The sequence below is a fragment of the Bubalus kerabau genome, chromosome 1 (genome assembly GCF_029407905.1).
Source record: "Bubalus kerabau isolate K-KA32 ecotype Philippines breed swamp buffalo chromosome 1, PCC_UOA_SB_1v2, whole genome shotgun sequence".
Classification (NCBI taxonomy): domain Eukaryota; kingdom Metazoa; phylum Chordata; class Mammalia; order Artiodactyla; family Bovidae; genus Bubalus; species Bubalus kerabau.
In genome coordinates, this window is record NC_073624.1 from 111,256,217 (window position 1) to 111,270,686 (window position 14,470).

Sequence of the window (14,470 nt, forward strand, 5' to 3'; positions counted from 1 at the left end):
ATATTCCTCCTGCCCTTCAAAATGGTCTATTGTCCCTATGACTCAGTCCATCAAAGCCTTACTTTCAGAGACACCTCATTTCAGAATAACTCAGGTGGTCATTTAACTATCCATGAATCATAGAAGATACTGTTCCTTCTTTTGTTGTTAATTTAATTATTGATTTGTCAAATCTATCTGGGTCAGATATCCCAGATTCCCATTTGTCTGAGGAGTTCTTATAGACATAGCTCTTACAAACTACTGTTTTAATCACGGTTCATTTATTAATTTAACAAAAATTTGTGCACATCTATTATGTGCCAATCTTCTAGGCACTAAGAGATATGGCAATGGACAAAATAGGGAAAATATTAATTTAAAAAATACTTCCTTTCCTCATGGATCTTACATTGTTTTTTGAGAGACAGACTTAAACAAGGTGAATGTGTAAAATAAATGGTGAATTAGATATAGACATATGTCAAGAAGGGAAAACTAATATCAGATAAAGTTGGAGAAATAGGCAGAGCTCTATAACTTATGTGAAACAGCTTGGATTTAAGCAGTGCACACATCTATAGATGTGTCTATAGAATCTATATAATTCAGGGGAGTAGAATACCATGATTATAATAGGTTGATAAATAAAAGCTCTTTAAAAATATTGATTGTATCATCTTCATACTGAAGAATTTTAAATATTATTTTGGTGCTTAAATATGATTCCTACTGACTGATATATATACATTTAGGATCTCAGATATTTGTGTTTTTTTGTGTTCAGTTCAGTTCAGTCGCTCAGTCATGTCCAACTCTTTGCAACCCCATGAATCACAGCACACCAGGCCTCCCTGTCCATCACCAACACCCGGAGTTCACTCAGACTCACGTCCATCGAGTCAGTGATGCCATCCAGCCATCTCATCCTCTGTCGTCCCCTTCTCCTCCTGCCCCCAATCCCTCCCAGCATCAGAGTCTTTTCCAATGAGTCAGCTCTTTGCAGGAGGTGGCCAAAGTACTGGAGTTTCAGCTTTAGCATCATTCCTTCCAAAGAAATCCCAGGGCTGATCTCCTTCAGAATGGACTGGTTGGATCTCCTTGCAGTCCAAGGGACTCTCAAGAGTCTTCTCCAACACCACAGTTCAAAAGCATCAATTCTTCAGCACTCAGCCTTCTTCACAGTCCAACTCTCACATCCATACATGACTACTGGAAAAACCATAGCCTTGACTAGATGGACCTTTGTTGGCAAAGTAATGTCTCTGTTTTTGAATATGCTATCTAGGTTGGTCATAACTTTCCTTCTAAGGAGTAAGCGTCTTTTAATTTCATGGCTGCAATCACCATCTGCAGTGATTTTGGAGCCCAAAAAATAAAGTCTGACACTGTTGCCACTGTTTCCCCATCTATTTCCCATGAAATGATGGGACCAGATGCCATGATCTTCGTTTTCTGAATGTTGAGCTTTAAGCCAACTTTTTCACTCTCCTCTTTCACCTTCATCAAGAGGCTTTTCACTTTCCGCCATAAGGGTGGTGTCATCTGCATATCTGAGTTTATTGATATTTCTCCCGGCAATCTTGATTCCAGCTTGTGCTTCTTCCAGCCCAGCGTTTCTCATGATATACTCTGCATATAAGTTAAATAAGCAGGGTGACAATATACAGCCTTGACACACTCCTTTCCCTGTTTGGAACCAACGCTGTTCCATGTCCAGTTCCAACTGTTGCCTCCTGCCTGCATATAGGTTTCTCAAGAGGCAGGTCAGGTGGTCTGGTATTCCCATCTCTTTCAGAATTTTCCACAGTTTATTGTGATCCACACAGTCAAAGGCTTTAGCATAGTCAATAAAGCAGAAATAGATGTTTTTCTGGAACTCTCTTGCTTTTTCAATGATCCAGCAGCTGTTGGCAATTTGATCTCGGGTTCCTCTACCTTTTCTAAAACCAGCTTAAACATCTGGAAGTTCACGGTTCACATATTGCTGAAGCCTGGCTTGGAGAATTTTGAGCATTACTTTACTAGCGTGTGAGATGAGTGCAATTGTGTGGTAGTTTGAGTATTGTTTGGCATTGCCTTTCTTTGGGATTGGATTGAAAACTGACCTTTTCCAGTAATAATGGGCAAAGTTTTCTGACACACTGAACCATAATTAATGACAGTGAATACAGAAAAATTAACATTAAGAACTGAGAAACATGACAGTAATATGTGACACTGAAATTAATAATAGTTTTGTGGAAAAACTAAAATTTTAACTATTGTATGAGCTTTAGGAAAACTGTTGAAAGATAATAGTTTTTCTTTACATCTTTCCAACTCAGTGTCTTATATCTGCTTTTTCCTTTATTGCTTCAGTAATCCTGCTTGTTTTGCCTAGACACCATTTGTTAGCCTATGCTTTCACTAGCCTTCTGAAAATCTTTTCTCCTTACTAGTTATATATTGTTCAGTTCAATTCAGTTGCTCAGTCATGTCTGACTTTTAGCAGCCCCATGAATTGCAGCACACCAGGCCTCCCTGTCCATCACCAACCCCCAGAGTTTACTCAAAATCACGTCCATTGAGTCGGTGATGCCATCCGCATATCATCCTCTGTCATCCCCTTCTCCTCCTGCCCTCAATCTTTCCCAGCATCAGGGTCTTTTCCAATGAGTCTGTTTTTCCCATCAGGTGGACAAAGTATTGGAGTTTCAGCTTCAGCATCAGTCCTTCCAATGAATATTCAGGACTGATTTCCTTTAGGATAGACTGATTGGATCTCCCTGCAGTCCAAGGGACTCTCGAGTCTTCTCCAACACCACAGTTCTTCACTAGCAAAATTTTAATAACTGATAACAATTTTTTCTTTTTTCATATATCTTTGCTTTTAGTTGCAGAACTGCGTTATAAAATAAAGGTGAAACTCCAATTCACAAAACATTTAAAAGCAAAATTTATTTGGGAAAAGTCAGAGCATAAAGTCTGTGACAGAATGAAACATTGTTCACTGGACTTGCCCCTAATCTCTGTTGTGGCACCAAAGACTACTCTGGGTGAATGTACATTCCAGAGCAGACAGTTTAATAATTATGTCCTTTAATCTCTTTTCCCAAAATGACTACTGCTGGTCTCAATTACTATATTCCAGTTGGCTGCATATGTTTTTCTATTATGTAATCCAAGAATTTAATTGTGAATAAAATCATTAGTGTTACCACATTAATTACTATAGCAACATGTGATTGTCATTATAATCAAGTTTAAAGCAACATGAAGTTTATGCTCATTTCCTTCAACTTAAAAAATTTAAATTATCAGATATAAGTGAAATTAATTTTGACTTTGAATTCTATTTTCTAACAAAGTCATCATTGTATAACATTTTTCAGTAGTTACCCTATTTATTGGATCTTCCCCTGTGGCTCAGCTCGTAAAGAATCCACCTTCAAAGTGGGAGATCTGGGTTCGATCCCTAGGTTGGGAAGATCCCCTGGAGAAGGGAAAGGCTAACCATTCCAATATTCTGGCCTGGAGAATTCCATGGACTGTATAGTCCGTGGGTTTGCAAAGAGTCGGACTCAACTAAGCAACTTTCATTTTCACATATGGTGTTTTCTAGTTCTCCTCAACTTAAACTGAAATTATTAAATCTTATAAAAGAATGCATATAATTCACATTATATTTTAAATTTAATAAAGTGTTATGTGATAGAAATGGAATTTACTTTTAGTATATTTTTGAACCCTGGTTTATGAACTCAGGTTTGTGTTTCACTGATGCTACCTGTAGGATAATCTGATGTTATCATTAGATAATCTATAAATCTTCAGTCTGCTAAAGTAGAAGTCATCTCTGTGCATTAGTGACCTGTATTCATAAGGCAATCACCTTTTCTGTTAAACCCAATAGCTATTACTGGAGCATTTGGAGTGCCTTGTGTCACGACACGAGAGGTCACTGAGAATGACGGTGGTGAAGCGGCAAGCCCAGTCCCCCTCGGGAGTGTCCAGCGAGGTTGAGGTTCTCAAGGCGCTGAAATCTCTATTTGAGCACCACAAGGCCTTGGATGAAAAGGTATAGTACTGGGAAAGGACTATTACAATTTGATATGTCGATTATAACTTCAATAAAGCTGAAATTAAAAATCAAACTCCTGGAACAAAGGTATAGTATTGCCAAAAGATTTCAAGCTTAACTCTGCTTTTGTCATCATCGTCAAGCTGCTTGTCTTCATCCACGACTCAGTAGACTGCTGTAGTCAGGCAGTTCAGAGGAACATATTTGAGTCACAGGAAAAAATCACTCAAAAAATGCAACTGCACCATTTCATGTATATTATTAATATTCATAACCACATTCTTTTGTTTAATCCCACTGAATCTGTGGCTTATTAAGACTCCTAGTATGGCAAGCTATAGTCCTAGTCTAGATGGCTGTTTGAAATTTAATACTGTCATTTAGCCTTTCTTTCTTTGTCCCTTTCTCTCTTCTTCTCTCCCCACCCCGCAGTCTCTCTCCTCCCTGCCTCTCTGAAGTGTGTCGCTATATAGAAGACTACTAGCTGCCAGTAAAACATCTTGAGATGTAAATTGGATGTACTTGAACCTTTAGAGATTCATATTAGAAGTTTACGGTTTTATTTGGGGGATTTCTAATAGCTTAGTACTGAACACACATTTTTAAGAGTCTCCACATGGGGCAGCATAAGGCATTAGTAGCAAAATCTGCTTTAGGTCTTTTTTAAAGTAACTGTAAGTTCTCTTAACTGTTACTCAGATAAGTTCTATGGACATTAATAAGCCAATATGATGATAATATTCTTTGGAGATTAGTAAGGCTTATGACATGATTTCAATTTTGTTAAATTTCAAAGATGAAATTTTTAAAATTAATAAGGCTTTTAGGATTTTCTAGAGTGGGAATTGGGGCACTTCATTGTAAAGTATCTGACAAGTTCTAAGCACTAACATCCAAAATAGGGATTATTACTCAGTTATATATAGATTTTGAGCATACAGATACTTTTGCTCTATTTAATATTTATATCCATACATATTTTTATCATCAGTCTTTCAGATGTTCTTAGAGCAGGGGATTTTGTGCATGTATAAGGATAACTACAATTCTGTCTTCAAGATTATTAATAAGGAACTGTATCTTATTTTTAATTTTAGTATGAGGCAATTAGTTTATAAATAATTTTGAATAAAACACAAATGGATATTATATAAAAATCCCTATCTATATAATATCAACTAATATAAAACAGTAAATATCTTTAATGTTTACTTTCTTATTATATTTCTTTTCTTAGTATAAAACTGCATTAATAAGAATTAGCAAGACTGTACATTTATACAATAGCTATTATGCGTTAGACTCCTTGGCATATATTTGGCACACTTTCTTAACAAGTAAGGAGTTCATAGCGCTGGAGTTCACATGTCAATAACAGGCTATGTGAAGCAAAGATATATACAATGTGATATGGAGTCACAGGAAGAGTTGCAACTAATTGTGCCTGAAGAAGTAATAAGAACGTCAAGAATGTCTTCACAGAGGGGGTGACATTTGATCTGGGTATTAAAATGTGTAAGAGTTGTTAGGCAGAGAAGTAAAGATACTCTAAGCAGTATGCTCAATATGTGAACTAACCAAGAGCTTTGAAAAGAGCATGGCCTATTCAGAGAAAATCTAGCAGTTTTGATGACTTGAATGAGGGTCTAGAGAGTGAATAGTTTTGGCTGTTCCCCAGATGTCCCACATCACTTAAATGAGGGATGCTCTTATGAAAAAAATGAATAGAAGGCAATAAATAAAACAGCACTTCATACAAATATGAGTACATTTAAGAAGAAAATGGTTGTTGTACAACTTTGGATCTAAAAGTAATTTAGCACACATTAAAGTTCAGTGAGCTTAGCATAAGCTATTTCATACTGTGACCATAGGAACTGTAATAGGGTTTAGTAACTCACCAGAAGTATCCTGGATGTTGCTAAGTTCAGGGGCAACTGAACTGATTGTCAACTAAGTAATAACAAATAGCCTAAAGGAAAAGTATTATGAGCTTGAACTTTGGAGTTAGACTGAATTAGACAAGTGTCTTAAATTCTCTAAGCTGTTTTCTCTTCTTTTGAATGAAGAGAATAATAATACCTACCCTACCCAGTAGAGTTGTCTGACATGTAAAGCTCCTAGCCAGTACTTAGTAAATGACAAATGCTCAGTAAATGTTAATGAATGTTATTATTAATGATAAATTTCAGCACTTGACAAAAATTACAAACTATGTAAAGATATTAGTATCACTGTTGATTCATATGCTTATTTAAATTAGCATTTCATTTAATCATTGAGGGGTTGGCGTGTGCCTAAGCACCTTCATAAACAATTTTCCTAACTAAAAATAGCTCACAGCTTCTTGTGGCGATCAGGAGAGGTGAGGAGAGACCCATATAAACAAGTACTTACAATATTCTATTTTAAGTGCTATGGTTATTAACATAAAACATATATGAAAGATCAGAAGAAGATGTAATTAAAAACTTTGCCACAGAAGGTTTAGAACACGAGAAGAGCTAAATAAAATACAAAGACTGAACATAGCTCTGGACAATTGCAATGACTGGCAGTCTTCATTATTAATGTCCTCATTTATATATTCACTGAGCTGTAGGGTAGAATACACACCAATTAGCTAAGATCAGCAGTGATTTTGACATAGTTCCCCAATATGTGTACCAATTTTGTGGGCTAAAGGAAATGAAACATGTATGTCTTTTAAATATAGTACTCTAACCTCTTTATTTCAGTCTAAATGTGATCTGATTAGTGTTGCATATGTTGAGATTAATTTACATTTTGACTATTTCATATCACTCTTCTCATCAACCAAGATTCTTAAATTTTTATCAGAATACCCATATTTTATATTTAGTATTTTAGGAAATGGTGCATAAAACTTTATAATCATCTCTGTTAAATATCAAGAACATCTACTAAGATTTCTATTGGTATCTGCATTCAGTGTATCAGCAGTCCTCCTCATTTTCATGCCTATGGAATATTTGTTTTGTTTGCATCTTTCCAAGCACTCATATAAAAAAGTATTTCCCAAGTCAAATCATCAAAGATCTCCTTCTAAGTCACTCTTGTTCAGTTATTAATCAACATAAGTTTCATGCATTTTTATGAACAGTTGGATATTTGTCTAACAGCATTGGTACCTGGCAGCCAATCTGGCATACTTAAATATCATGAAGGATCTTGTGTCATTACATTTGATATCAAATATCCATTTATGCATGTATTATTAATTTTTGGATTTTAAACATAATGAAATATAATGAAAATATCAATGAAATTAATATTAAAACTCCACTCAGGCATTAATTCTTTCTTATTTAAGATGTATTTCAAGAGTTAAGTACACCCAGTCACCTGAATAATTTCAGTTTCATTATGCTGTATTAAAATAATTGAGATTTTTTTTAAATCTAATTAGAGTCTAGATTCATAAGCTATCACTTGTTTTTTTATGTCTGCTAACTAGAAAATGTACTTCAATTTTAAAATTATTATGTATATAGATTTCTAGATATTCTGTGTATTTAACTTATATCCCCAGTTAAATCTTACTTTAAAAAAGAAAAAAGTATTAATTAAACTATACCATTAATAAATTAATAAAATTGAATTTTATTATATAATTTATTTATATAATTATATATTAAAATGCTTACTGTTATATTCCCATTGAAAATCAATGTTAATCATAAATAATCTAAAACTCACCATGAATTGTTTTAAATTAAATCTATAAATTTTGTTGATGTTTTTAAGGAAAATTAAACTGCTATAGTCATTTATTTTAGTTTAGCCAAACTTCTTTCTCTGAGCTTTTCTACTTTTGATGCATTTAATATGAAGCATATCTGTAAATCTGAACATAAGATAACTAAAACAATTTTAGAAGTTCTAAGAAAACAAAGATCAAAGAAACTTTTTTCTGAGTTTCATTTGTATATGAAACATATGGAAATCATTACTTTCAAACTGAATGTGCATTCTTTGGTTCTGTAAAATATAATGGTTTAACCTTTGGTATCTGAAAAGTAGTTAGGAATTCCAGAGTAATTACATACTTTCCAATCCCTCAATAACGATGTAGACCTCTAACTAATACAAAATTAATTTTGTGAGCAATGGGCAACAATTTTCAGGTTCTAAGAATCCTTTGCTTTTAGACAAATTATTTTGTACTAAACATCAAAGGAAAAAACTTATTTTTTAAAGCAGTAAAAGTTTTTTGCCTTTATCTTATGCTTAATCAGTGACTGTTTTTCAGATGAATTCATAATAAACTTTTGAACTTTGCCTCCACTTTGTATCAGAATTCAGTACAAGAGGAGTTGATCTTAACTGAAACACTAGAAGGACTTGCTTGCAAGAAAAATCCCTTGTTACAGTCATATTGTAAAGTGATAACGTAGTCATAGTATTCCTGAGCACTTAGGGATGTAAATAGTTTAATAGTTTGCCAAATGTGACTGTCTCTGGTAATATTAATGGATTCAGCACAGTTCAATATGTATGGGATGTACATTACTGCACATATTTTGGTTTTTCTTCTAGGTAAGGGAGCGACTGAGGGTTTCTTTAGAAAGAGTCTCTGCACTGGAAGAAGAACTAGCTGCTGCTAATCAGGAGGTAACATACCAAACTTTCTCCTCTTTCGAGGTGCAATATCGATAACATTATATCCCTTGTGTTTCACGTCACATTTATTAAAACTGTCACAAAAAATAAATTACATTCTGTATATGCCACTGAACAAGGCATGTTCAAACTAGCTGCCAGAATTATGTTTTCTGATTTCTGGTGATTCAGATCTGTCACTAAGAGAGGAAAGGAAAATTATCAAGAGCTAGTAATATGAGAGCTACTGAGATGGGGATTTAGAAAGACTGCAGTCAGAATGCCAGTCCTTTTAAGAAGTAAAACACAGCTCCCAAACTGGAACACATGTCAAATATCTGTTAAATTAGGAAATTGTTACAAATGAAGCATCGTGCCCATGTTTAGTGGCATCATTGAATCCACTCTTTTGCTCTCATTCATGACATTAAGAAAGTATTTTATAATCATAATCATCCATGAGATTTACAGAGTTGTTTTTCCTTTAGAATATTTTATTTCCTTGTTTGTCTACCAGTGAACTTGGGTCATTGGATAAGATATAGATGAATGATAGATAGATGGCATCTCAAATTAAATGTATTCAGGCCACTAAAATAGCCCCATCTCGCTCTGTCTCTCTCCTTTTCTCTGATAATTATTTACAAGGCTACCTTTTTTCAGAAGTCTGTTCCAAGAATGTAAATACAGGTATTATTATTACTAAACAATTTAGCAAAATCTTCCTACTTTTAAATACTTAAGCAAGTGGGAGATCAGTGTCCCTAATTATAGGTTTGCCAAGAGATTCTTAACAAAATAATACATTTACACTTCACATACAAACAAGTATATATTTACAACCATGCTAAAAATCTTGTCTGGTACAAACTCCCTTTTTTTTTTTTTTAAATTAGCTAGGCTAATGAAATGAGCTTCTATAGGCTTTTGTTTGTTCTAGGTTTAACAATTTAAACTTCAGAAATAATGCATTTCCCATTCTCACAGATGATTTTGGAGTTAGCACCCTTTAACACTTTTCTTTATGTAATCTATTTTTCGGAGACTTCATCCATATCTCCTTCATCCAAGACTTCAACCATGACTCCTGTGAAAAAGAAACCAAATCTGTAACTCAGCGTTCATGTTCTTTTCTGAGCTCCACTAAAGGTTTTAAAAATTGGTTTGGCATCTTCAAGGGCTCTGCTAATGTTTGTATAGATTGTTCTCTGCCACAGGTGTCCAGCAAGCATTAATCAAGGATTAAACCATTTTAGGATTTAATAATGAAGACATGCACTAAAGGGACTGTAAACATTTATAGGCACCCATTTTTCTAGTTAACAAAAAGTTACCATGTGTGCTGACGGGCCTCCCTAGGTTCCCTAGTGCCCCTTAGATTCTCTGTGGCACGTTAATGACGTGAAATAAGTAGTCTTATTAAAAAGAATATGAGCTAACTATATGTTCTGTTCTGAAAGCTCCAAAGCATTCTATTATGGAAAAAGGAAAAAGTTGCACAGAATGCTCCCAATTTTGCACAACTACAAATAATAGTAATGCAATTTTTAAAAAATTAATTAATTAAGAAAATAATGCATTACTATCAGATCAGATCAGATCAGTCGCTCAGTCATGTCCAACTCTTTGCGACCCCATGAATCGCAGCACGCCAGACCTCCCTGTCCATCACCAACTCCTGGAGTTCACTGAGACTCACGTCCATTGAGTCAGTGATGCCATCCAGCCATCTCATCCTCTGTCATCCCCTTCTCCTATAGGACTAGAAAAAAAACTAGCCAAACTGTTACCATTAGTTGTCTTTGGTGTTTGCAAACATGTACTATATATTTCTATAGTCTTTTTTTTAAATAACTTTTCATTATACTTATAAATAAATGAAATAATAAACATTTTAGAGTCAGATGCCATTTTCCATATTTGATTATTCTATTGGCATGTTAATAATAGCAATTAATAGCTAATATTTATTGAGTGCTTTAAATCTCTAGGCTTTAGGCTACATACACATATATCAGCAGAATAATACTGGAAGTTCAATTCAGTTCAGTCACTTAGTCATGTCTGACTCTTTGCGACTCCATAGACTGCAGCATGCCAGGCTTACTAGTGTTATTTTAAAAGTGAACGCAGAGAGATTATTTCTCCTAATGTACCACTATTCTCTCTTACTTGAAAGTGTGATTGTCCTTGAATTTATCTTAGCTCTATGCATTCACGGGGTTTCGATGCATACATTTAACCTTATCCACACTCTATCCTACACTCATTTGTTCTCATTTTTCCATATACATCAAAACCACCATAGTTCAGATCTTCCTTATTCTCAACTGGGATATTACAGTACGGTTTCTGCTGTATAATTCTTCAAGGTTAAATACACTAAGCAAAGCTCCATTCATACTGATTATTATCATATTTTCTGATATATAATGTAATCTATGCCATATTAATATATTACTAACATAAAGATATAATTTACATATTCAGTTCAGTTCAGTTGCTCAGTTGTGTCCGACTCTTTGTGACTCCATGGACTGCAAGACGCCAGGCCTCCCTGTCCATCACCAACTCCTGGAGTTTACTCAAACTCATATCCATTGAGTCAGTGATGCCAACCAACCGTCTCATCCTCTGTTGTCCCCTTCTCCTCCCACCCTCAATCTTTCCCAGCATCAGGGTCTCTTCAAATGAGTCAGTTCTTCACATCAGGTGGCCAAAGTATTGGAGTTTCACCTTCAACATCAGTCCTTCCAATGAATATTCAGGACTGATTTCCTTTAGGATGGACTGATTGGATCTCCTTGCAGTCCAAGGGACTCTCAAGAATCTTCTTCAACACCACAATTCAAAAGCATCAATTCTTCGGCCCTCAGCTTTCTTTATAGTCCAACTCTCACATCCATACATGACTACTAGAAAAACCATAGCTTTTACTGGATGGACCTTTGTTGGCAAAGTAATGTCTCTGCTTTTTAATATACTGTCTAGGTTGGTCATAACTTTCCTTCCAAGGAGTAAGCATCTTTTGATTTCATGGCTGCAGTCACCATCTGCAGTGATTTTGGAGCCCAAAAAAATAAAGTCTGACACTGTTTCCACTGTTTCCCCATCTATTTCCCATGAAGTCACGGGACCAGATGCCATGATCTTCGTTTTCTGAATGTTGAGCTTTAAGCCAACTTTTTCGCTCTCCTCTTTCACTTTCATCAAGAGGCTCTTTAGTTTTTTTCACTTTCTGCCATAAGGGTGGTGTCATCTGCATACCTGAGGTTATTGATATTTCTCCTGGCAATCTTGATTCCAGCTTGTGCTTCTTCCAGCCCAGCATTTCTCATGAAGTACTCTGCATATAAATTAAATAAGCAGGGTAACAATATACAGCCTTGATGTACTCCTTTCCCTATTTGGAACCAATCTGTTGTTCCATGTCCAGTTCTAACTGTTGCTTCCTGACCTGCATTTGGATTTCTTAAGAGGCAGGTCAGGTGGTCTGGTATTCCCATCTCTTTCAGAATTTTCCTCAGTCTGTGGTGATCCACACAGTCAAAGGCTTTGGCAAAGTCAATAATGCAGAAATAGATGTTTTTTTCTGGAACTCTGTTGCTTTTTCAAAAATTTACATATTTATGAATGTTAATAATATAATGATCTCTACTACTAGGGCTAATAACTCTTATTAGCCCAATTTTCTGAGTCATTCTAACATCTTGTTAAATTATAGTATTCGTTGTTTTTGAAAGCAGCCAGCATTTTTCCTGATTCTAAATCTTACTTACGTTAATGTCTCTCTTGGAATGGGTCCACAACCGCAATTCACCCATTGAAATCGTCCTTCCCCATTTAAACTCAAGTTCAGACATCACCTTTATAATGAAATCTTTTATGATTTCTATCCGATAATCATTGCTTCTTAGTTTAAATTGCTTAATCTCATTGCTTCAGCATTTGTTTTGACTGTTAAACAAGTATTAGAGTTTATTATATACCTGTCTAAGTCTAGGTTGTTAGTTCCCTGAGAAAGTGAGCTATGTCTTGCTTATTTGTGCTTATTTTACTCATTACAGTGATATCAACTTTGTGATCAATATGTATTTGTCAGCTTGCATTGTATAGAGTTCCTTCTATTTGGTGTTTTCACATTGTTCCTTGGGTATTTCCTTAATTAAGTAGTTGGAACAACCTTCGTCATGCTCAATAAACAGCACTATTTTGATCATGTCTATAAAATAAGGATGTTTGTCTTTTCAAAATATAATTATTGAGTAACTACTATGTACAGAAATTTCTGTGAGTCTCTGATGGTAGAAATAGAAGAAAATGAAAGGATAAATAAGCATTATGCAAATGTTTATATGGACTTCCCTGGTGGCTCAGTGGTAAAGAATCAGCCTGCCAGAGCAGGAGACTCACGTTTAATCTCTGGATTGGAAAGATCTCCTGGAGAAGGAAATGGCAACCCACTCCAGGATTCTTGCCTGGGAAATTCCATGGACAGAGGAGCCTGGCAGGCTACAGTCCACGGGGTCTCAAAGAGTTGGACATGACTTAGTGACTAAGCAACAACAAAATGTTTATATAATTTGTCCTCCAGTGATGAAGACAAACATATAAACATATAAGTAAAATGTAATTTAGTACAAAACTAAATAAAAATAAAACAGAGACTCAAACAAAGTACAAAAGAGCAGAGAGATGAAGGGTATTTGTTTTGAACCAAATTATCAGAGAAAGTTTCGCCCATGAAGGAAAATTATGATTTGGCTTCAAAACTATAGGGAAACATTTTAAGCTGAGCAAACAGTATGATTAAGGAAACCTGAAATTGCCTGTTTCAGAAATAATGGATGATATTGTATTGGTAAGAATCTAAGTATGAAAAAGTGTGGAAGAGGAGGGAGGAGAGGATAATAGGACTCAGATTCTAGAAAAGCCTAAAGTCATACTCAGAATGTGGGATTTACTCTTTATGAAATTAAAAAGCACTGAGGTGTAGTTTTGTATTTGTTTTGTAGTGTTTTATTTTTGGTTTTGGTTTTTGTGTTGGTAAAGTGAAATCCACTGAAAATGTGTTCTCTTTTTCTCTTTTATAAACTGTGGGGTTAGGGTGGAGTAGAGCTGGAAAGTTGACAATCCGATATGGCTAGCTGACATAATGAAATGTGATTTTGAGCATGATACATCAATTCAACAGACATTTATTGGGCATTTTCTGTTTACCAGCCATTATATTAAGTAGTGGGTATAAATATATTGATAAACTCAGATATTAATAAAGCAACAGTTTTTTTTTTTCAAATCTGTTAGGGAAAATAGACACAGTAAAAAGTAACTATAATGAGGAGTTACTATTTAAGGGTCCAGAATCTCAGTTTGGGAAGATAAGAAAAGTTTTGAAGTTGAATGGTGTCGATGATTATATAACAATGTAAATCTATGTATTGCCACTTAGCTGTACACCTAAAATGTTTTAAATGGCAGATTCTATATACTATTTATCACAGTAAAAAGTAATTATAATGCAATAATACTAAAGTGAAAATGAAACACAAGCTTTAGTAGTAATTATTTGTATGGACATGAATGAGGAAAAGCAGATGGTATTACAAAAAACTTCCTAGAGACATCCTGCCATTTACAACAACATGGATAATGATGAACTTTGAGGGCATTATGCTAAATGAAATAAGTTAGACAAAGAAAGACAAATACCATGTGATCTCATTTATGTACAGATTCTAAAAATGTCAAACACACAGAAAGACTAGATTGGTGTTGCTAAAGGCTAGAGTTTGGGTAAAAAGG

The 14,470-nt window shown here is 34.8% G+C and overlaps 1 protein-coding gene across 3 annotated transcripts in view; it reads left to right on the plus strand.

The window, feature by feature from the left end:
• Window positions 1-14,470, plus strand: part of PPFIA2 (PTPRF interacting protein alpha 2) — a 496,123-nt gene that overhangs the window by 297,578 nt on the left and 184,075 nt on the right. For 2 of the 3 annotated variants that reach the window (XM_055586841.1, XM_055586848.1), the window contains 2 exons: window positions 3,875-4,039; window positions 8,603-8,677. In XM_055586841.1, coding sequence (XP_055442816.1) covers window positions 3,875-4,039; window positions 8,603-8,677 — 240 coding nt within the window. The remainder of the gene's footprint in view (window positions 1-3,874; window positions 4,040-8,602; window positions 8,678-14,470) is intronic. The other variant, XM_055586854.1, reaches the window with a different exon arrangement.